This window comes from Podarcis liolepis (assembly GCF_965112155.1).
Source record: "Podarcis liolepis genome assembly, chromosome: 13".
NCBI lineage: Eukaryota > Metazoa > Chordata > Lepidosauria > Squamata > Lacertidae > Podarcis > Podarcis liolepis.
In genome coordinates, this window is record NC_139573.1 from 27,917,261 (window position 1) to 27,940,982 (window position 23,722).

At 47.1% G+C, this 23,722-nt stretch overlaps 2 protein-coding genes and 1 long non-coding RNA gene across 3 annotated transcripts in view; 2 read left to right on the forward strand and 1 right to left on the reverse strand.

The window, feature by feature from the left end:
* LOC310692553 (uncharacterized protein) overlaps positions 1–19,447 on the forward strand; it is a 56,126-nt gene extending 36,679 nt beyond the window's left edge. Inside the window, exons 12-20 of the mRNA XM_083473501.1 lie at positions 477–686; positions 1,368–1,526; positions 2,269–2,393; positions 3,909–4,103; positions 11,101–11,191; positions 12,367–12,565; positions 13,838–13,935; positions 14,976–15,106; positions 16,295–19,447. Coding sequence (XP_083329627.1) covers positions 477–686; positions 1,368–1,526; positions 2,269–2,393; positions 3,909–4,103; positions 11,101–11,191; positions 12,367–12,565; positions 13,838–13,935; positions 14,976–15,106; positions 16,295–16,471 — 1,385 coding nt within the window. The 3' untranslated portion in view covers positions 16,472–19,447. The remainder of the gene's footprint in view (positions 1–476; positions 687–1,367; positions 1,527–2,268; positions 2,394–3,908; positions 4,104–11,100; positions 11,192–12,366; positions 12,566–13,837; positions 13,936–14,975; positions 15,107–16,294) is intronic.
* A 103-nt stretch (positions 19,448–19,550) lies between these two features.
* On the reverse strand, positions 19,551–22,152 carry LOC310691022 (olfactory receptor 6N1-like). Its single transcript, XM_083470613.1, has 2 exons — positions 22,081–22,152; positions 19,551–20,520 (listed from the first exon to the last, which is right to left on the reverse strand). The coding sequence occupies exons 1-2, from the start codon at positions 22,135–22,137 to the stop codon at positions 19,558–19,560; spliced, it is 1,020 nt and encodes a 339-aa protein (XP_083326739.1). The 5' UTR covers positions 22,138–22,152; the 3' UTR covers positions 19,551–19,557.
* On the forward strand, positions 20,300–21,542 carry LOC310691127. Its single transcript, XR_014518344.1, has 2 exons — positions 20,300–20,394; positions 21,278–21,542. It is a non-coding gene; the product is annotated as an uncharacterized lncRNA (long non-coding RNA).
* Positions 22,153–23,722: the final 1,570 nt, after the last annotated feature.

Here is a 23,722-nt window from a genome sequence, read left to right on the forward strand (position 1 = left end):
ATAGTGGTGAGGAGGAATGAATGAAAGTCCCCTCAAAGTATCTGCTTTATATACACAATGGGCTGCACATGATTGGTTAATTCTGGAATTCTACTGTAAGCCAATCAGGTTGTGGATTCACTTATATCTGGAGCATGATTGGGTGGTTCCTGCCAACCAATCATACTGCTGCATTGTTCTTGGACCAATCAGACTGCTGCATTCTGAATCCTATTGTTCTAGGACCAGACTGCTGCAATTTGGATCCTATTGTTCTAGGACCAATCAGACTGCTGCAGTTTGGATCCTATTCAACTCAGTACATAACAGCTGACCTTTTGGGTCACGTCCGGATTTGACGCAATGTGTGTATATACAATTGCATGCATATTGAACATGCGTAAATGGGGAGTTGCCTGTATTTGAAGATATCCGTGCCTAAGGTTAGGAAGTAAGTGTCAATAAAAAACCTCACCTCTTTTCATGCTCTCTTGAAGATTTCAAGGCCGCCATTGATGATGTCCTTCCCGCTCTAAAGAATGAAGGAGTCCAAGTTTTCTTCCTAAGCGAAGACTCCCCAACCGAGGGTGTGGAAGCTTTGCTTAGGCAGATCCAATCCAGCTCAGCCAAGCCTGTGCCCATTTCCTTCAGAGCCAACGTAACTGCTGAATCCACATCCCTGTATATTTTCACCTCTGGGACTACAGGTGAGGAGGGGAAAGGTCACAGTGATGGGTGAGGGGGGCAATTATGTCTAGAAATCCCATCTTCCTTCTACCTGCCCTACTTGTGTATGGGGTCATTAAGGGAGGGGTAGTGCCTTTGATAAGGGACGCGGGTGGCGCTGTGGGTTAAACCACACAGCCTAGGACTTGCTGATCAGAAGGTCAGCAGTTCGAATCCCCGCGATGGGGTGAGCTCCCGTTGCTCGGTCTCAGCTCCTGCCAACCTAGCAGTTTGAAAGCACGTCAAAGTGAAAGTAGATAAATAGGTACTGCTCCGGCGGGAAGGTAAACGGTGTTTCCATGCGCTGCTCTGGTTCGCCAGAAGCGGCTTAGTCATGCTGGCCACATGACCCAGAAGCTGTACACCGGCTCCCTCGGCCAATAAAGCGAAATGAGCGCCGCAACCCCAGAGTCGGCCACGACTTGGACCTAATGGTCAGGGGTCCCTTTACCTTTACCTTAGTGCCTTTGATGAGGAATCTGTTTGCTTCTTCTGGGGCAGTTTGTCCCACCTTTGGTCCCCATCTTGCACTCAGCTCTCACCTGTGGCTCCTAGAATCTGTGAACATGGGAAGGAATGTATTGGGATCCCAGCATGTTACGCTTTCCCACTGGATGGAGTCATTTGTGGTTGTTAAATGAGCCCTTCTCTTTTTCCTCAAGGGCTACCGAAAGCTGCTATCCTTTCCCAGAGAAAGATGCTGATAGCATGCAACCTATCAGGCCACCTTGGGGCCCGCGCCAAGGACATCGTCTACATCCCGCTCCCACTGTACCACACAGTTGCACTCATAGTTGGGGTTGGAGGATGCCTGGAGGCTGGTATGTATGGAATGTCCACTCACACGCCTCCTCTGCAAGAGGGTGATAGGCAGAGATGGGTTGATAAGTGCATAGACATACACACATCCATGAGTGCAGATGTACTCTCAAGTTAGACTGAGAGACTGGCCCAAGATTGCCCAGTGATCTTCAGGGCGAGTGGGGACCAGAGCCCTGGTCTCCCAGGTCCTAGTCTGATGCTCTAACCACTACACCACACAACCTCTCTCCACATAGGATCCTTCCTCACCACATATTTGCACTTTATACATTGAAAACACCTGCCACCATTTAATTCTGAACATTCTTTCATCCACCCATGGGAAGAAGCGGACCAGGAAACCTATGTGTGAAAGACAAACATATTCAGGCTGTGTACATAACATGATTTTAAAGCGCACTGCTCCCCTGCGCCAAAGAATCATGGAAACAGTAGTTTACCCCTGACAGAGCTACAGTTCCCAGCCTCCTTAACGAAATCCTCCAGCCCTGTTTCAGCTGCTGTCTGGCTCAAGAAGCAAGGAGGCTTTTGTATCTGTGAGGGTTCACTGCACATTTAGAGCAAATCCCTTAGTTGCTGAATTTTGCCCCAGCTGAAAGTTTCCAAACACTTTCCAGAGGCAGCCCAACATATGACTTACATTGCAATAATATAATACATGGCACTTAGAACTGCATCTGCCTATACCAGTGCTCACAACAAGACCACACCTAAGCCACTCTCTCTCTTTATTCCCACAAGGGTCTACATGTGTCGTCAGACCTAAGTTCTCTGTGTCTGAGTTCTGGAATGACTGCAGACGATATCGTGTCTCCCTGATCCTGTATGTGGGAGAAATGATGCGCTACCTGTGTAATGTGAAAAAGGTAATTGTTGGCAAGAGAGGCCAGTTTTGTTGTTGCGGCAAAAATGGTGCCAAGAATTCAGATGGATTGTCCATTTGGATTCACAGCTGAATCCAAAAATATAGATGGGGGCTGCACCTAGAGGTCAAAGTCAAGAGCCCCACACAGCCCAGGGAGCTCGCAAATGACCACCTGGAGATCAGCCATCTTCTTTTCTCATTGCTTTTTTAAAATCCATTTTATTGCCGAGGAACAGCTGGTGAAGCAGGTACACAGTTGCAGGCACTCATTTTATTATTATTTAACTTAAAAATATATTCCTCCTTTTCTAGGCAACAATGCCCTTGGTGAATGCCACCCCATCTCCAAAAAACAAACAAAAAAACAAAAACAAAAAGACCCTCAAATGTTCCAGAAGCTGCATCAATTTCCAGGGTAGTTTATGGCCCTGTCAGTTTCTTTTGCTTGGTTTTTAAAAGAAGGCCCATGGGCCTGGCAGCTACCTGAGAACCAGAATTGGAAACCATGGTTTGGAAACCTTTGGTGACATTGGTTGCCTTCTATCTGTGGCACAGCACGTAAATTGTGAGATTTGTTCCTGCAAGAGCCAGTGAAGGCCGCCAACTTGGGTAGGCAAATTCTGCTGTTGCGTTCTCTTGCTGCTTGTTGGCTTCCCACAGGTATCTAACAGATCAAGATAATAATCATAATAATCATAATAATAATTTATTATTTATACCCCGCCCATCTGGCTGGGCCTCCCCAGCCACTCTGGGTGGCTTCCAACAAAATATTAAAATACAGTAATGCATCAAACATTAAAAGCTTCCCTAAAGAGGGTGTCTTCTAAAAGTCTGGTAGTTGTAGTTCTCTTTGACATCTGGTGGGAGGGCATTCCACAGGGCAGGTGCCACTACCGAGAAGGCCCTCTGCCTGGTTCCCTGTAACTTGGCTTCTCACAGTGAGGGAACCGCCAGAAGGCCCTCGGCGCTGGACCTCAGTGTCCGGATAGAATGATGGGGGTGGAGACGCTCCTTCAGATATACTGGACTGAGGCCGTTTAGGTGTTGTACCAGGTGGGCCACTGCCCTGATTCAAGGCTATTCTTATGGCATACTGTTTAAATAACAGCCCCTCAGCTGCAGTCTGAACCAGGTGAAGTTTCCAAAGAGCCTTCCTAGGAAGCCATTCACAGAGCACATTTCATTAACCTGACATGTTTGTTATCAGGAGGACAGGAAGCCGGCACTGGTCAGTGTGGCATCATTGTTAGAGTGTTGGACTATGACCTGGGAGACGGGGGTTCGAATCCTCACTCAGCCATGAAGTTAACTGGGTGACATTGAGCCAGTCACGATCTCTTAGCCTAACCTATCTCACGGGGTTGTTGTGAAGATTAAATGGGGAGGAAGAGAACCATGCCCATCACCTTGAGATCCTTGGAAGATAAAGGTGGCATAGAAATGTATAATAATAATAAATATTAGCAAAGTTTATTTAGTCCAGCAGCGACCCCTCTGACATGCTGCTTTGCAGACAGACAGCGACCGAGACCACTGTGTGCGAATGGCAATAGGCAACGGCCTGCGTGCGGAGGTCTGGAAGGAGTTCCTGCACCGATTTGGACCCATCCAAATCAATGAGATCTATGGAGCGACAGAGGGGAATGTCGGGTTTTTTAACACCACAGGAAAAGTCGGAGCTGTGGGAAGGTCCCACTTCCTCTACAAGGTAATGAGAACTAAACTAGAATATCTCAGCAAACCCATAGCTACCTGAAACCCTGTTTAGATATACATTCTTATCTAGATTGGTTTCAGTGGGGAAAGAACCCTTCTCCTGGGTTTGGTACAGTCCAAATTTGTGCATTGCAGATGAAGCCATGAAGTCACTTCTTCAGAGTAGGCCTATGTTCATCACCGCTGTTTGTCCAGCCCTTTGCTGCCCGAAGCAGAGCTCAAATGATGCCCCCTTCCTGTGTGTTTTGGGGCTCTACGATCTTACATGAAATCGCAATTTCACACATGTTTGGGCACCATTCTGAGAGCACGGAGACCAAAACCAGGATATCCTGATTTAATCAAGGCAGTTGAGGCGTATGAAATAGGAGTCTCCTAACAACTCTCAGCACCCTTAATAAGCTAGAGTTTCTCCCAGGATTCTTTGGAAGTAAGCCATGTGTGTTCAAGTGGTATAATAATGCTTGAAATATATAAGGTAAAAGGTAAAGGTAAAGGACCCCTGGATGGTTAAGTCCAATCAAAGGCGACTATGGGGTGCAGCACTCACCTCGCTTTCCAGACTGAGGGAGATGCTGTTTCAGCTGCAGACAGCTTTCCAGGTCATGTGGTCAGCATGACTAAACCACTACTGGCACACAGATGAGTGCCAGTGCACAGGGAAATGCAGTTTACCCTCCCACCACAGCAGTACCTATTTATCTACTCTCACTACTATGCTTTCAAACTGCTAGGTTGGCAGAAGCTGCGACAGAGCAATGGGAGCTCACCCCGTCGTGCAGATTCAAACTGCCAACTTTCCAACCGCAAGCTCAAGAGGCTCAGTGGCTTAGGCCACAGCGCCACCCACATCCCTCTCTTGAAATATATGGAGTGGATGTTGTTAAGTCGTGGGTTGACATAGCAGCCGGCACAGCGATTTCTTCAAGTAGCTCTTTATTATGGTAAGCTGGAATAGAACTGACTGCGAACAGCTCAGCCGGCCTGTATTTATAGGCAGCCGGCTGTCAACATTGTAACCACAACAGCCCAGAGTTCCCGCCTAAAATAACTGCCGCGGACCTGAGTGAAAACTATCTACAGACCTGAGTGAAAACTATATACAGTATCCCCCTGTTGGCCCAGGGTGAAACTACACTACATAACACCCCTCCCCACCGAGATAAGGCGTTAGTTACAATCGTAATGGTTTCCTTATATACAGCACTACGCGTAATGGTTCCATTAAGCACAAAAGCATATCGGTTACATTTCCCATACTTAGACCAACAGTGATACCTGTCCAACAACATAGTCCTTTAAATAAGTTGGGCGCTTGGAAACTCTGCCAGACCGCCGGGGACTGGTAGCCAAGTCCGGAGGGCCACACAGTTCTCGCTGAGGCTGTGGTGCGACCCTAGGTGGCGTTGGAACCAACTCCCCTGGATCCGCTGCTGTGGGTGGAGCCTCCGCAAGTGGAGTGGTCTGAGTCTGTTCTGAAACGGCTTGGTTCGGCTCCACGCTGGCAGTTTGCGAGGGAGGTGTAGGTGGGGCCTCGCCATCTGTACGTGTCTCTTCTGGAGCCGCAAGCGCAGTTGGGGGCACCTCGGTAGTGTCCAAGTCCCCAACCCTGCGCCTAAGCTGGTCTATGTGCCGTCGCCACAAGCGTCCGTCTTCGAGTGCCACCTGGTACGAGCGAGGTCCAGTGACTCCCACTACTGTGGCTGGCACCCAAGGGATGTCTCCCACATAGTTCCGGGCAAAGACCTGGTTTCCTGGGACAAATGACCGTGGTGCGTTGGCACAGCCTGGGGGTTCAGCCACGGCAAAGTCTGGGTGTAGCCGGTCGAGCGGTGACCTGAGGCGGCGGCCCATAAGCAGTTCAGCAGGACTCCTCCCTGTGGCCGCATGAGGGGTGATGTGTTGCACGAACAAGTATTCGGCGACCCGCTCATGCCAGTCTCCCCGGTCCAGGCGCGCCAGTGCCTCTTTTGTCGAGCGCACCATTCTTTCCGCTTGCCCGTTGCTGGATGGATGAAAGGGTGCCGTTAGGGCATGGCGGATGCCCAGTCCCAAAAGATACCGCTCAAACGTGCCTGACGTGAACTGCGGTCCGTTGTCAGAGACAAGGACATCAGGACACCCATGCATTGCAAACAGGCCTCGCAGCACCCGGATGACAGCTTCGGTAGTGGTGGAGGGCATCAGGGCGACCTCCAGCCATTTGGAATAGGCGTCCACCACTACCATAAAGGTCCGGCCGTGAAAGGGGCCAGCCAGATCGATGTGCACCCTCGACCAGGGTGTCTTTGGCGTCTCCCAGGTGTGTCCCTTAGCTGCCGGTGGTGCAGGCCTCGACTCCTGGCACGCTTGACAGGCGGACACCCAGGCAGTGATGGCATCGTCCATATTAGGCCACCAGACGTAACACCGAGCCAACGCCTTCATTTTGACAATTCCCGGGTGGCCAACGTGCAGAGCCTCCGGGATGCGCTGACGGAGTCCCTGGGGAATCACGACGCGGTCTCCCCACAGCAGGCAGCCCCGATGAGCTGAGAGTTCATGTTGTCTGGTTGCGAAGGGCTGGAACTCCGATGCAAAAGGCCCTTGTGGCCACCCCCTCCACACCCAGTTGAGCACCCGGCTGATGGTGCGATCCTGGGCAGATGTGGAGGCCACAGTGGCAGCCGATACAGGCGCTGCCGGAAGATCCTCAATCAGAAGGAGCGATGAAGCTGGAGCCGGGTCTTCCACAAATGCTGGAAGAGGGCAACGGCTGAGGGCGTCGGCATGGCCCATCGATTTCCCCGGGCGATGGATGAGCCGGTAGTGGTAGGCAGCCAGGAAAACAGTCCATCGCAGCATGCGTGGTGAGAGGACCGGTGGAGTTGGACGATCACCGGCGAGGAGGCCCAGGAGTGGCTTGTGGTCAGTGATGAGGTCAAAAGTCCTGCCATAGAGGTATTCATGGAACCTCTTCACTCCAGCCACAAGTGCCAATGCCTCCTTGTCGAGCTGGCTGTAATTCCGTTCCGTCGGAGATAGTGTCCTGGAAAAGTAGGCGAGTGGTGCTTTTCTTCCATCTGGAAAACGGTGACTAAGGACAGCACCGATGCCAAAAGGTGAGGCGTCGCAGGCAAGGACCAGCGGCCTGGATTCACTGTACTGTACCAGCACACTGTCTGAAGAAAGGAGAGCCTTGACCGCGTTGAAGGCCGCCGTCTCCCGATGACCCCAGGCCCAAGGCGTCTTAGTGCTAAGGAGTCGGTGAAGAGGCTCAGCCACTGTGGCTTTGTGGGGCAGGAACATGTTATAAAAGTTCAGCAGCCCCAGGAATGCCTGCAACTCCGTTTTGTTCTTTGGGGTGGGGGCCTGCTGGATAGCGCGGATCTTGGATGTGGTTGGATGAAGACCGGAGGCATCGATAAGATAGCCCAGGAACTCTACCTGTGGAACGGCGATCTGGCACTTCTCCCTCTTTACCTTGAGCCCGGCCTCCTGGAACCTGGTCAGCACGGCACGGAGGCGCTCGAACAGCTGCTGGTGTGAGTCTGCAGACACCAAGACGTCATCAAAATATGGTACCACGCCCGGAAGCCCTTGCAGGAGACGCTCCATAAGGCTTTGGAAGATGCCAGGAGCCACACTCACCCCGAACTGCAACCGGCGGCAACGGAATGCCCCCCGGTGGGTGACGATCATCTGGGCTTCAGCAGTGGCATCATCGACTGGCAGTTGTTGATAGGCTTGGGCAAGGTCCAGCTTAGCGAAGACCTTACCCTCACCCAGGGAATGCAGCAGGTGTTGGACAACAGGAACCGGATAAGCGTGCTGCTGAAGTGCCTTGTTGATCGTGCACTTGTAGTCAGCGCAGATTCTCACCGACCCATCTGGCTTGACAGGCGTGACGATGGGGGTTTCCCACTTTGCGTGGTCAACCGGCTCCAAAACTCCTTGGGCGATCAGTTTGTCCAGTTGTTCGTCCACCTTAGCCTTGAGAGCAAAGGGAACCCGGCGTGGCTTTAGCTTGATGGGGGCGACTTGTGGATCAAGGCTAAAGGAGATGGGCGTACCTGTATATTGGCCCAAGGTGCCGTCAAAAACCTCGGCAAAGTCTTTGACCAGACCCTCAGTCTCTGCGTTAGAGATGCAGTTGATGCCGGTGACTTCCAGGCCGAGGGCATCAAACCAGTCTAGCCCTAGGAGGCTTGGCCGCTGACCTTCGACCACCACCAACCGGAGCAGGCCCGAAAAATCCTTGAAAGTGATCCGGAACCGGCCAACGCCTACCACGGGAATGTCGTTTCCCTGGTAGTCTCTCAGGTGTACGCGGTGAGAGTCGAGTTGCCTTTTGGACACTCTGGGTACCAGTCTTTTGATGGTGCTCCATGACACGATGGACAGGGCAGACCCGGTGTCGATCTCCATGTCACATGGAGCTCCTTCAATGAGCACCGTGACGTTCAGCTTGCGTCGCGTAGGCGAGTCGGTTTGGCCAATCGTGGTTCCAGACGGGCAGCGGCAGTTGGTGAGAGCGAAACAACTTCCTTTGGCAGACTGGAGTGAAGACTTGGACTTGCGAGTCGATGAAGGGTGGGTGTCAGACGGAGCCGATCGGCAGACCTTAGCGATGTGGCCCCTTCTGGAACACTTCCTACAGATGGCGTCTCTGAATCGACACTTGGCACGGGAATGGTTGCCTCCGCAGCCAGCACATTCCGGTTGGCCCTTGGACTTCTGTTGGAACTTCCTGCGCTCCCGCTTTGTCTGGTGCACGTCATCGTCTTCACTGGAGGATGCCTCCTCACTGCTGGCCTCTTCATGATGCACCGGAACTGGCTCCCTAGCAAGACGCGGGCTGCTGGACTTGCGGATCTCCTGGGCGGAGCGTTCAGCAGCTTCTGAGGCCACAGCCTCCTCAATGGCTTTCTGTAGCGTGAGGTCTGGCTTGGCTAGGAGGCGCCGTTGCAGATGGATGTCCCGGACCCCGCAGACGATTCGATCCATCAGGGCATCGTCTAAGTCTCGGAACTCACAGTGCATTGCAGCCTGTCGCAGGGCGGTGGTGTAGTTGTTGATTGACTCCCCCTCTGCCTGGTTCCGGTGGTAGAACGCATGGCGGGCAGCAATCTTGGACGGCTTTGGTGCGTAGTGGTTGCGGAGCTTCTCTTGGATCGTGTCCCATGGTGTTGCCTGGACTGCTTCAGGCGCAACCAACGCTCGGGCCGTCTCAAACACCTCAGGCCCACAGAGGCTGAGGAATAGGCCCCGCTTCCGATCCTTTGATACTGCTGTCAGCTCGTTGGCTTGGAGGTAGCAGTCGAACCGAGCGAGGTAGGAGTCCCATGATTCAGAGGCTGGCGCAAACGGCGGTAGAGGCACAAGTGAAGCCATGATTCCAATGCCGGCGTGAAGGGCGATGGATGGAACACAGTGCTCTAGCCAGAACAGTCAGCTCTGAATTGGTTCTGCTCAGTGATTTCGCTCAGTGATTTCGCTCTGTGATTCAGCTCAGTGATTCAGCTCAGTTCAGAGGCTGGCCGCATCTGGCTGTGCTCTGATGTCCATCCATCCCACCTTCGTCGCCAGTGTTAAGTCGTGGGTTGACATAGCAGCCGGCACAGCGATTTCTTCAAGTAGCTCTTTATTATGGTAAGCTGGAATAGAACTGACTGCGAACAGCTCAGCCGGCCTGTATTTATAGGCAGCCGGCTGTCAACATTGTAACCACAACAGCCCAGAGTTCCCGCCTAAAATAACTGCCGCGGACCTGAGTGAAAACTATCTACAGACCTGAGTGAAAACTATATACAGTATTCCCCTGTTGGCCCAGGGTGAAACTACACTACATAACAGATGTGGCCCAAGTCTTGCAGCACACAATCCAGAACTTGTTATTCCTGCTGCACTCTATTCACAGGGCATGTCAGGACTGACCACCTCTCCTCTCAGACAGCTAGAAAGCAGTAGAGAGAATGCAACACGAAGGTGAAGCAAGATAAAAGCCCACAGCAGGGGAAAATACAGGGAAAGGTACCAAGAATTTTGTCGACACCCCCAAGCAAAAATGTAAGACTTGGAAAGATAGTTTGTGGGCATAGTGCAGCCTCCGCAGTGTGAGTTGCCCACTGCCCAGCGGTTCCTGCTGAGGTTCAAGCCTGATCTCGTCCATTATGCCACTCAACAAATCAGTGGCAAAGAGGGGCATGGCTGCCAAGCCACACTGCCAACAGACAAAGAAGCAGCTCCCTTCTTCCAGTGGCACCTTGCTGCATTTCCTTACTATGTGCCGAGAAAGGGAAACCCTTTTCTCAGAACTCTGCAAGGAAGCATGTCTGGTGAGGCATTTGGGCATGTGTATATCTGGATTTGGGCCAGTCTACTTTGGGCTTTGCCCCCCAACAACAGCACATCATTAAACTCAAATGAGGCAATGCAGGCAAGAAAGGGGTTCTCTGCCCCTGAGCTTCAGCTGCTACCAGGGGAACTCTAACCAGTGAGGTACAGCAGCAATGTTGAGGGACCTTTGGCTCTCCAGATGTTGATGAAGTATAACTCCCATCAGCCCTGGCAAGCATGGTCAATGGCCAGGGGTGATGGCTGCAGTTCATTCAGTGACACCTGGAGGAGCAAAGATCAAGGAAACCAGACTCAAATCTCTGCTCAGCTGCAAAGATGAGCTTGGCTCAGCTGCTGTCTCTCAGTCCAGCCTACCTCGCAGAGACCTTTAGGGCTTCAGGTATTGTTGTGCTTCCTAGATAAGTTCTATGGTTTGTCTTCTATGGTTTTATGTACAATTGTTGTAAACTGATTTTAATTTTTTAAAAAAACGAATTAGCAGTATATTATTATTATTATTATTATTATTATTATTATTATTATTATTATTATTATTATTAATAAGCTCCCTGTTCCCTTGGGTCATTCATAAAATATATTCCAGTCCATGTGTAGCATTGAATTTCAGCCTTGTGGGATCATGTTTCCATTTCCTGCTTGTTCCACCTCAGAAACTGACAAAGTACGAAATCATCAAATATGACGTTGACAAGGATGAGCCTGTGAGAGACAAGAACGGACATTGCATCCCAGTGACTCCAGGTAAGCCAATAAAGTTGGCATTCAGACAGGAACTGGGCTTTGTATTGTCAGAGTCCTAACTCACAAGAAGGTACTGTACATGGCCTCTAGACTGTGGAAATTGCTCACATCTCTCCCAGCAAGAAAGATGGCAGAGTCCCTTCTTCACACATAGAACAGAAGAAGAATCATTGAAAGAGGAAGTGTGAGCCACTCCTGCTTTGTGTTAAATGTGAAGAGTCTTCATTTTACAGGGCCACCAGAAGGGATGGATGCATCTGTCAGTTTCAACTTCAGTTTCTCATTTCTCCAGTCTTAGGTTGCTTCCTGTTTAATGAGTGTTCATCCAGTTTTGTTTGCAGGGAGATTAGATGCCACTGGTTATTTAATTCATCCTTATTTGTTTGCAGGGAGATTAGATGCCATTGGTTATTTAATTAATCCTTATTTATTTGCAGGGATGTTAGATGACATTGCATCAAAGCCAGCTTAAATCTTCACTTTCTAGTCCATTTCCCCCATTCCTTTCCTTTGTGCAAAAAGTTCAATATTTGTGGAAAGCAGGTTTGTTGCACAAGACCTCCTATAATTCCACAGACTGAATTTGTTGGTATGTGATTGAATCCTGCCTGAAAATAGGATTCTATATCAGCTAAATTTTATTTTATTTTTAAAATTTTATTTTAATTTTAAAATTTTATTTTATTTTTTAAAAGCCGCACAAAAATTTGTTTCTTCTATTGTACACATGATTGTGTGGGATTTACCCTAATATTCACATTTTGGAAAGTAATTTTTTGTAACATAATGAGTTTCTGACCTGTCTTGAATCTACTGCTCAGGGATTTCACAGGGTGGCCCAACTGAGGCCAGCATCCTGTCAAATCAGCATATTCTGCAGCAATCAGGTGTGGTGATGTGCTTCACCCAATTTAGGGATGAATGCCTGAGGAAACAGTGTCCTAAAACAGAGTCACTCACATGTGCTCCCTTGCTGTGCATTCTGACAGCTGCTAGAGATGCCAGCAGTAGCAGATGTCAGTGGCAGCAAGGAGAACAGAAGGAAGGCTGGTCCCCAGTTGCATTGGCTGCCTCCCACCGGAAGCACTCAGAGGCAGTCGTCTTGCCCGTGGTTCTTTGTTGGAGGATGAATATTACGGTAGTTGGTTCAGCTTCATTCCCTTTTCTTTTCCCAGGTGAGACAGGCTTGTTTGTGTCCAAAATCACTCGGCTTGCCCCATTCTATGGCTACGCAGGAGACCGACAGAAGTCGGAGAAGAAGATTCTCCGGGATGTTTTCACCAAAGGAGACTGCTACTACAATAGCGGCGACCTTCTGATGGAAGACCAAGAAGGCTTTCTATATTTCAAGGACCGGGTGGGAGATACTTTCCGGTGAGTCCCGCCACACAGGTTCTGCGGCTGATATTCTGACAAATGTAGAACAGGCAGTCAGCACCAGTGTTTCATTAGCATAGGTAGCATTCACAAATGCTGGCAAACGCCTAAAGATCTTGTGTAGGGCAGTGGCTCAGAGTGTCACGAAGCATCTAGTTCAAATCTCACCACTGTCGTCCCCAGGTGTAATTTGGGTATAATAAGGCTCACTTATCTTATAGATGTTGTTGCAAGGTGGGGATGGGAAACCTGTAATCCTGCAGGTGTTGCTGTACTACAGTTCCCATCTTCCCTGACCACTGGCCACGCTGGTTGAGGTTGGTGGGAGTTGAGGTCCAGCCAGATCTGGAAGGCCACAGGCTCCCTATTGTCGTCGTAAGGATCGCAACAAGATCTTGTAAGTGAAGAGCTCTGAATGAATGAAACCAGTATCCAAAAACTAATAAGTAATTTTATCTCGTTATTGATAACAAAAAATCTAGCCCATCCTTCGTCAATGGTTAGTCACTGCTTCAATGAATATGACTGGATCTACGTACTTTTGCTCTTTCTACTGATGCTTGTATTTTAGGGTTGGTTGTTTTGATACTGTTGTTAGTCGCCCGGGCTATTCTAAATAAATAGCAGGAAAGGAAGATGCACTTAAATAAGGAAGATCCCAGGGTGCGTTACAAGGCAATAATACAGTAAGGGCCCCTCTAGACCAGTGTTTCTTCGTGGATATATTCTGCACAATGCCATTGGTGTAATAATAGCGCATTAGTGGTGGATTTATACTGGACCATCCACACATCATTTTGCTTTATGAGTTGTTCTGCGATGCTTCCCCGACGTTAATGCATCATCTGGAAGGGATCCAGCAAAAGCTGCACTCTGCCAAGCATTTGTGGCATTAAAGGTTACTGGATTAGAAGCAGGAAGTTACGGGAGCTTTAACAGTTGGGAACAAAGCCCTGTGTCCTCCCTGAAACTTTTGCAGGCATAAACAGTATTGAAAGAGGGAGCATGTATAACTGCCCTGATACCGTCATGAGCACAAAGTATGTATACAATTAAAAGGGTGTTTGGAGGACCCCCGAAACAACTGCTAAATCAAACCAATGCAGCGCAACTTATCTAAGCAGGCAAGGACGCAGCGTTTGAAAACACCAAGGAACCACAAACTGGCCTCCTCGCTTGCGCCAATGACAAAATTCCCGATTATGAACGAAAGGAGGGATGTTCACTTTTACCAAACCCATCTGGGAATAATCTGTTTTGTCCATGCAGCTGGAAAGGGGAAAACGTGGCCACTACAGAAGTGGAGAACACCCTGGCACCACTGAGATTCATCCAGGAAGTCAATGTCTATGGGGTACCAGTGCCAGGTGGGTCTGAAATTCCATTGGATCAAAACCCGTCTTTCTGCTGCCACATTTAGCGTCCAAATATATGGCAAGATTATCCGCTCACCAGCAACAAGGTTCAGTCGCTCACGAACGGCTGCAGCTCTTGGGTCATTTGGGTTCTGTGAACCGATTTGTGAAAGGCTGGTAGCGGATATCCCCAGACTGCAACTGAATCACTCTTGCAATATAGTGGTCACGCCCACAACATACATTTACAGAAGCCTATGTTTAAAGAGTCTGTGTGGTGTAGTGGCTAGAATGCTGGACTAGGAGCTGGGAGACCAGGGTTCAAATCCCCACTCAGTCATGAAGCTCACTGAAGTGACCTTGGGCCAGTCTCTCACTCTCAGCCTCACTTACCTCAAAGGGTTGTTGAGGGAGGATAAAATGGGGAGGAGGTGAAGCTTGTTCACCGCCTTGAGCTTCTTAGAGGAAAGGTGGGCTAGAAATGAAACAAACAAAACATTTAACGCACACTTAATGCACATGGCTTCCTCAAGGAATCCTGGGAAATGCAATCTGTTAGGGGTTCCAGGAATTGTAGTTCCCGGGATTCTTGGGAGGGGGAGGAATCAAATTGTAGAGTTGGAAGGGAACACGAGAGTCATCTAGTCCGACCCCCTGCAACGCAGGAAGCTTTTGCCCAACGTGGGGCTTGACCCATGACCCTGAGATGAAGAGTCTCATGCTCTACCGAAGTGTGTTTTCAGTGTACCATGTGGGAATGTGACAATCTGGAGGCAGTCCTGCATTTCTGTGCTGGTTGTGAAGGAAAGGCCCTTGCTTTCCTCCACGGCTAGCTCAAAAACCAAAGTGGTCAATGTAGAAAATCCAAAAAAAAATTGGAAAAAGGAAAAGATCAGAAGAACAAGAAACTGGATCATTCATATGGCAGGGTAAGCCTGTGTGAACTGGAGTGTTTTTAGCTAGCCAGTCCACAGCTGTTCTAGGTGCATTCATTTACATGTGACATGGCTTTCCACACACACCACCAACCGGTCCCTTCTGGTTTGTTCCAGGCCATGAAGGAAAGACTGGGATGGCTGCAATCTGCCTTAAGAAGGGGCACTCCTTTGACGGGCAGAAGCTGTATGCGCATGCCAAGGATTTCCTGCCAGCCTATGCCATACCTCGCTTCGTTCGCATCCAGGTACGATCCCTTCTTGTCACTTCCCTCCCTGTGCTTGCTGCCTTGAGAAACCATAGGTCAGCCTCCTACCCTGGGAATTCTTCCCTTCCCTGCCTCTCACACTTCATCAGCCATCCATCACCTTCTTGCTCAGCTGTTTCTCAATCAATGAAGCACCAGGGGGCAAGACTGTGCGGAGAGGAGGCTGGCTGGGTACAATATGTCTTTGTGAGCCTGTGCATGAATGGGCATGTGTGTTTGAGAGAGTGTGGGGCACGGATACCTCTATAGTGTCCTTTCCTGACTTTGCAGCTGTTTCCTAATCAGAGGAGCAGCAAGGGGAGGGGAAAGGTTGTGTGTGTGTTACATGAATGTGTGAGTGTGAAAGGGTGTAGAATGACTTCACCCATGGCCAGCTCTCCACACACACACACACACACACACACACACACACACACAGCCAAGAGAATGACACCCTTAAGCTGAAAAAGTGTTCCCTGCCTATAGACAAGCAGGCCAAGACAGAAGTCATAATCTCATCCACACTTAAGCTGAAAAAGTGTTCCCTGCCTATAGACAAGCAGGCCAAGACAGAAGTCATAATCTCATCCGGACTTTCTTTTGTGCCACACTTTCCAAGTACAGGTCTGTGCTTTAAAACTCTGCGTCCAATAAGTTTTTGTTTATTTGTTTATTTTCTCTGGGGGCTCCCTCCCCCCCCGGGAAAACCTGTATTTTACCGCTGAATCAGAGCAAACATTAATCCATGGAAACAGGGGTGCTAATTTGAATAAAATAGGGGGGTATTGTATGAGAGGGAAGGATGTTGGCCCCTAGGAGTTGGCTCCTATGCTTGGAAGCCCCGATTGTCATTTCCTCCAAGCTTTCCCAGGGAAAGTGCCAGGATAAAAACAACAACAACACTCAAAGACAGACAGCACAAAAGGAAGTCTGGATGAGCCCTGAGTCATAGATCCATGTTGTTTGGCCTTCAGCAACCGGGGGTAAATGAACAGAGTGAAATCCACTCTCGTTATCTCTAATGAGATGCTTAGGATGCCAGCTCCCCTAGCAGAGCTCAGAGCCTGTTCTGGTACATCTGTCCTGCCACTGTTCAAAACACTGACTCCCTTGGCCTGCTCTAGGAATGTCTTGGAGTGGGGTGTCGTTGGTTGTTCTCTACTCACTGCACTGCTCTTTCCCATGCAGGAAACCCTGGAGATCACGGGCACTTTCAAGCAGATCAAAAGCCAGCTGGTAAAGGAAGGATTTGACCCTGCTGTCATCAGTGACCCCCTCTTCTTCCTCGATGACTCTGAAGAATGTTACATGCCCTTGACTCCACAGATCTTCAGCACCATTGCAGAGAGGAAGCTGAAGCTGTGAAAAGGAGCAACTGTCTCCTTAACTGCCCTAGTGGCAACCTAGGAACAACTATAGTGTTGAGCTACTTGGCTTCTGCCTAGGAAAGAGGGGATAATCTATTGCCATGGCAGAGCTTTCCAAACTTTTAATGTTGGTGACACACTTTTTAGACATGCATCATTTCATGTCACAGTAATTTAGTTCTACTAGCAAACCAGAGGTTAGCAAGGGAAGCATTCACGTGGCATACCTACACACTGCAGCCGACACACAAATGTGTCACGACACATGGTTTGGAAAGCTCTGTGCCATGGTTCTCAAAGTGGGCAGTGAGCCACCCCGGGTTGTGGTGAAGGGATTACACAGTGGGTGCTAAGAGACAAGTGGGGGTGGCCCTGGAGGTGTAAATGACTATTGGATTTTGAACAAATGGGGGGGGATTTCCCCAAAATTTTATTAGTTTTCCACATTTATGACAAATATAACATATGAAACACACAAAACACATTACAATACTAAAAAAGGGGGGGAAACACATATTCTTTCTTATTTTAATTTCCATTGTTAAGTGACTTCCTCAAATCCCCCCAACTGAATTTCATTATATCACCTTGTAACAGTTCTCCCAAACATCTTTCTAGATAATTAGTTCCTTCAATTGACTATATTCAACTCTTTTCTTATTATCTTAAAACCATATCGCTATGCCACATTCTTATTATCCTAGGCCTGTTTAGTACTTTCAAGAACCTTCTCAATTATCTTATATTACAATATTATAGTCTTTAACTTTCATCCAGTCTTCTTGTTATTCCTCCTCTTTCTGTTCACAAATTCTTCCAGTCAGGTCAGCCAGCTCCAGAAAATCCAACATCTTCATCTGCCATTCTTCTACCGTTGGTTTTTCTTGAGATTTCCATTTTTTTGCTAATAGCAGTCTTGCCGCTGTAGTGGCATACAAAAATAACCTAACATCTTTTTTGGGCAATTCCAATCCTATTATTCCAAGTAAAAAGGCTTCTGGTTTCTTTACAAATGTATATTTCAACATTTTTTAAAACTCATTATAAATCTTTTCCCAGAAGTCCTTAACCTTAGGACACGTCCACCACATATGGTAAAAGGTGCCTTCCTTTTCTTAACACTTCCAGCATGAGTTATCATACGTATGATAAATCTTTGCTAGTTTTACCAGGGTTAAGTACCACCTATAAATCATTTTCATAATATTTTGTTTTAGTACCGTACATGCCGTGAACTTAACCCCTTTCTTCCACAACCTTTCTCAATCTTCCAACATTATATTGTGTCCCACGTCTCTTGCCCAATCCATCATAACAGATTTGACTTGTTCATCCTTTGTATGCCACTCCAACAGCAAATTATACATTTTAGACGGATTTTTAACATCCATATCTAACAACACCGTTTCCAATTTGTTTTTTTCCGTTGCAAAACCATTTTTCTTATCAAACATATACAACTCATTGATCTGGTAATATTGTAACCAGCCATCCAGTTTATCTTTAATTTGATCAAATGGTCTCAATTTAAATCCTTCATTATCTTCCAACAATAAATCAGCATATTTCAACCATTTAGTCTTCATATTTAGTTTTTTCTGGGCCTTAGCTTCCATTGGTGAAAGCCACATTTCCTTTCTAAGAGATCTTTATATCTTATTCAAACATTATACAGAGATTTTTTAATTACATGATTTTTAAAACCTTTGTGGGCCTTTATCTTGTTGTACTGTAGATATGCATGCCAACCAAATACATTGTCAAATCCCTTCAGATCCAGCACATCAACATTGTCTAATTGAATCCATTCCTTTATCCAGCAGAAAGCTGCAGCTTCAAAATATATCTTCAGGTCTGGCAGGGAGAATCCCCCTCTTTCTTTAGTCTCTGTTAGTAACTTATATTTAATTCTGGGTTTTCCCCCCTGCCAGATAAATTGAGACAATACTTTCTGCCATTCTTTAAAACACTTAACATTATCAATAATTGGTATGGCTTGAAATAAGAACAACATCTTTGGCAATCTTTACCACTGAAATTAATTGTTACCGTTTTGAATTTTATTGTGTTATTATCTTCCTTAGTGGGTGATGCAGACTGCTATTCTGAATAACGCTTCTTATAGATTAGAAGGCACTGGGGATGAGTTTATGGAACCAAGGGGGCTGTGGCCCAAAATGGTTTGGGAGCCACTGATCTAGTGTTTATTTCTTATCTGCTAACTCCAGGGTGTGAGCATGCATATATATGTATATGCTTTTGAGTGCATAGGGATTAAAAAACAAAACAGCACCTTTTCCTTTAACGTCCTCAATCGGGCAATACCTTTATTAGGGCCAAGCAACATGCCACTAAAGAGTTGCAGGCTTTGGAGTGCTGCAGAACTCTTCATCAAGCAAGATATCATACAAAGCAAGTCATGGGGTGAGGAGTGAGGAGAAACAAAGAAGTAAAATATAGGCTTGATGTTACAGTCACTAGGTCAGTTTCTAGATTTAGGGTGTGCACAAATTACCACTTTAGAGCACAGTGAAGTCCCATTTCACAACTCCCTTCTTGTATACACACTATGTGTAGTGTACTAGCAACACACTGTCTTCTGACTAATAGCATATTGATGCTTCCCTTAAGAAATGCTGCATTGAGGCACCCCCCCCCCAACCAGACTGCAGTTTAAGTTACTAATGCATACACTGTCATTGAATGCCATGTTTCTATGTAGGATCGCTGCTACATTTTAATTGGTACAATGGAGTATTAAGAGCTTCACAATCATGGATCATGCATGCTGAGGTGCAACATTACATGCTCATGATCGCAAATGTATGCATATGTAAATCTAGATATTACGTACACATTAAATGCAAAACTCCAAAGGGAGATAAGAAAGTTTGAATTCTGTTTCTTCTTATTTGAATCAATATCCCTTTTCTTTACAAGTGAAACTGTGGAAATAAATTTTGTTAGACGTTCATCTTTTTTCTTTTCTTTTCAAAAACCGTAATTACAGCAACAATCACTGGGTGAGCAGGGCTTTTGAACGTGAAATGACTTCCTGATGTCCCAAGAAGTTCAGAAACCACCTCATATGTTGCTGGCACATGGAAACCCAAAAGTCTTTCTGATCACATCTCTGATTTCTTTGTTTCTCAGAGAATAGATGATGGGGTTGAAGAGAGGGATAAAAAAGGCGTAGATGACTGCAACAATCTTGTCATAACGTCCCGATCCCATCCATGTCAAGTGCATGTACATGAAGCCAGTAGTTCCAAAGAAAGTAAGGACCACAATGAGGTGGGAGGCACAGGTGGAAAAAGCCTTCTGGCGCCCCTCCGAGCTATTGATCTTAACAATGACTTTCAGTATCTTCATGTATGAGAGGAGGATGAGGAAGATGAGGGCCAGGATGGCGATGGTGTGGAGGGCAAAATCCAACATGATGCTGGTTGATATGTCTGTGCAAGCAAGACTTATCACCTGGGGGAAGTCACAGAATATATGATCTATATGACTAGGCCCACAGAAGGGCAACCTGGAAGTCAGAACAATCTCTGGCAAAGGACATGCAAAACCACACGCACAGCATCCCAGCACAAGCTGAATGCAAAGTTGGGGCGTCATCTTGGTCATATAGTTTAACGGGGCACAGATGGCTAAGTACCGGTCATAAGCCATCACTGCGAGCAAGCAGGCCTCTGAGATACCCACACTGTGGAAGAAATAGATTTGCAGAAGGCAGCTCCTGAAGGAAATGGACTTCTTGCTCCTCAGAAGGTCCACCAGCACCCTGGGCATGGTAATGGTAGTATAGAACACCTCCAATGTGGCCAACACAGCAATGAAGAAATACATGGGGACGTGAAGACGAGGAGTGGCAGAGATGAGGCATAAGATAAGAGCATTGGCACTGAGGATGAGCAGGTAGGTCACCAAGAAGATGGCAAAGAGGAGTATGCCGTAGTCGCCCAAGTTGAGGAACCCATCAAGCTCAAACTCAGACACTGAAGTGCCATTGATAGCTTCGACCTGCATCATAGGTAGGCTAATCTAGAATAGGAAATAAAATCTATGAAGACGGGAGGCTGGCAAATGGAGGGTCATGGAGTTCATGTATGCCTCAGACTTTCACTGCATTTCCCTGTAACTTGAAAGATACCACTCCCCGAAGCTTGCAAGGATCATTATGACCACACAAATAGTACAGTACGGGTCAATCTTTTTAACAAAAGTTCCAGAATTTTGGGGGGGATCTGTGTGTCGATTACATAAAACCACATACTTCCATTCTCAGATACAATTGGAAAGAACAGTGGGTTGGGGGTGGGAGGAGAAAAGGAACATTTCTTTTACTTGGTGCTTTCCGGGTCATGTGGCCAGCAGGACTAAACAACTGTGACAGAAACCAGAGTGCATGGAAACGCCGTTTACCTTCCCGCCACACTTCAACTTGCAATGGCGTGCTTTCGAACCGCTAGGTTGGCAGGAGCTGGGACAGAGCAACGTGAGCTCACCCCGTCACAGGGATTTGAACCGCCGACCTTCTTATCAGCAAGCCCAAGAAGCTCAGTGGTTTAGACCGCAGTGCCACCAGTGTCCTAGTATTAGAAGCGATGGTTAATAAAGGCTGTGCACTGCTGTGCTCCCTCCCTGCTGAACGTGATGGGCACAGTCACTGAAGGCAAACGTAGTGCACAAGAATAGGATGGGGTGCAGCTGGCCAGCTCCCACCAATCACAAGAGACAGGAAAGTAGAAATTGCACATGATACCTGGGACTGAAATGGGTTCATCTCTTTTCTTCAAAGGGAGCTGTGTGTTTACTCTGCTTTCCATGCCAGGACTCTATAGCATCTGGGGAGTGATGACAGTGCCTCTGAGTGTATACAGCTTGTCTTTCTTTCCACCTCTAACAAACCACAGCCAGTTCTCAAACATTCCAGATTAAGAAGCAGAGACTGGAGGCCAGATTAATTATTTCCTCAATGCTTTCAGAAGATATAATACTAATAATGTCTCACCCATAAATTGCATCCCAACGTGATTTACAATGTTACAAAAACATACATAAAATAATGTAAATATAAAATATTGTGTGTGTGGATATATAGGTAAATAATTAGGTAAGTTGAAAATTTAAAACAGCAACAGGACTTACGTAACATACCAATTACATCCAATACAGATACCAACATTGACAAATACCTTAATTTAGAAGACTTGTTGAAAGAAGAACATCTTTGGCAGGTGCCGAGAAAACAACAGTGATGGTGCCTCTCTGATGTTTAATGTTCCAAGGAGTAGATGCTCCAATGGCAAAGGCTCAATTCTGATATTGTGCAGAAAGATCAGACAGTGCTGCAGGATAACATCTCCTGCAGAATGCAGTGATTTTGATTCGGCGCGTAGAGAAGTGAGACAATCCTTTAGGTGTACCAATCCCCTCGTCCACAATGGGAAAATTTTATACCTTTCCAAGACCCCTGTGGCCATCCCTTGTTTATTATTACTCCCTTGTTTTTTATTATTCTTCAGAACAAAACTGTTTCCCCAGGAAATAAACATACCCTATTGAGTATAAATTTAAATATCTCCTAAAGTCCAACTATACCTGGAGGATTTTTGACTGCAAGAAATTGGATCCAAAAACTCTGGAGGCACCAAACATTAGGCTGACTCTTTTTCACACACCACAGGAGCCTCTGGGCTGCAATTCACACAACACACCCATCAGGGAGTAGTAATTCCCACTGAGTTTATTTGTGAGTAAATGCGCTGAAGAGTTCAGAGAAAAGAAATGCCATGGTGCACCTGTATTCTCTCCCATATTGGTCTCTACAGCCACAGCTGGCGCTGTAACTCTCCAATGGTTTGACAAGTAGATCAGTATCAACTTAAGTCTGGGTGTTAAAAAGCGATCCTCCTTCAACAAACAAACACACACTACGTAATTCTTATAATTTTCAGAACTTCAAGCTTCCACTTTACTAAGCATTGTGGATGGATATTCCATAACTAAACTTCTCTTGAATACCCACAGCAAAGACTCCATACTTCCCTGGCCTTTTCGCCTAGCATTGCTGTAATCCAAAAATATATCCTGATGTTGATAATCAGAGACCCTGGGGCCTCCAAGAGGGAAGAGGAAACTGCCCCCCCCCCCAATAGGGCCAACTAGTCCTTATCATACAGCTAATCCAGCAGCCTTGAACTCATCCCACATTGCCATGCCTTCAACCAGTCCTGTTTCCTGCTAGGACTTGATGCTCAATTGAGTACCATAAAGGAGAACAGAAACACCTTGTTTCAAAAACCCCACTGGCTACCAGTCCATTTCCAGGTGCCATTCAAAGCTTTGGTTATGACCTACAAAGCTCTATACAGATTGCATTCATGCTATCTGAATGAGCATCTCTCTCTGTATGATTCTTCTCTGCTTTGAGATATTCCGGGGAAGTCTTTCTCTCAGTCCGAGGGCCACCATCTGAGTGACAGACGTGTTCATCTGACGGACCTCCTTTTGTTTGTTTTTATCCCCTCTTTATGTTTATTTTATTTTATCTTTAATTCTTGTATAGCTGTGGCCTGTTGGCTTTGCTAATAAAGTTCTGATTGATTGATTTCTCTCAGTCCCATCCCACTCACCGCTACTTTTGGTGAAGATAAGCAAACTTTTTTGTTCTGACAGGCCTTTTTCTTTGGCCACTAAATGGCTGTCGGGGCAGCATTGGTGTTGCGCTCGCTCTCTCTCTCTCCCCCTCTCTCTGTTTTCACCAGCAAGCAAACTTTTTTTTCTTCCAACAGGCTTTTTTCTTTGGCAGGCTTCCTCAAACTCGGCCCTTCAGATGTTTTTGCCCTACAACTCCCATGATCCCTAGCTAGCAGGACCAGTGGTCAGGGATGATTAGAACTGTAGTCTCAAAATATCTGGAGGGCCGAGTTTGAGGGTAGGTGTTATGTACGGAGTTGAATAGGATCCAAAATGCAGCAGTCTGATTGGTCCTAGAACAATAGGATCCAAAATACAGTAGTCTGATTGGTCCCAGAACAATAGGATTCAGAATGCAGCAGTCTGATTGGTCCTAGAACCATGCAGCAGTATGATTGGTCTGCAGGAGCTACCCAATCCAGCTCCAGATGGAAGTGAATCCACAACCTGATTGGCCTACAGGAGAATTCCGGAATTAGCCAATCACGTGCAGCCCATTGTGTAAATAATAATAATAATAATAATAATAATAATAATAATAATA

What these genes read in the sequence shown, in the direction of transcription:
- LOC310691022 (XM_083470613.1), bottom strand. Translation starts at nt 22,137, where the DNA reads ATGTTTGGTGCCTCCAGAGTTTTTGGATCCAATTTCTTGCAGTCAAAA. An exon ending in TGCAGTCAAAAATCCTCCAG is followed by an intron (nt 20,521 to 22,080) that starts GTATAGTTGGAC and finishes TTCCTATTCTAG; the next exon opens with ATTAGCCTACCTATGATGCA.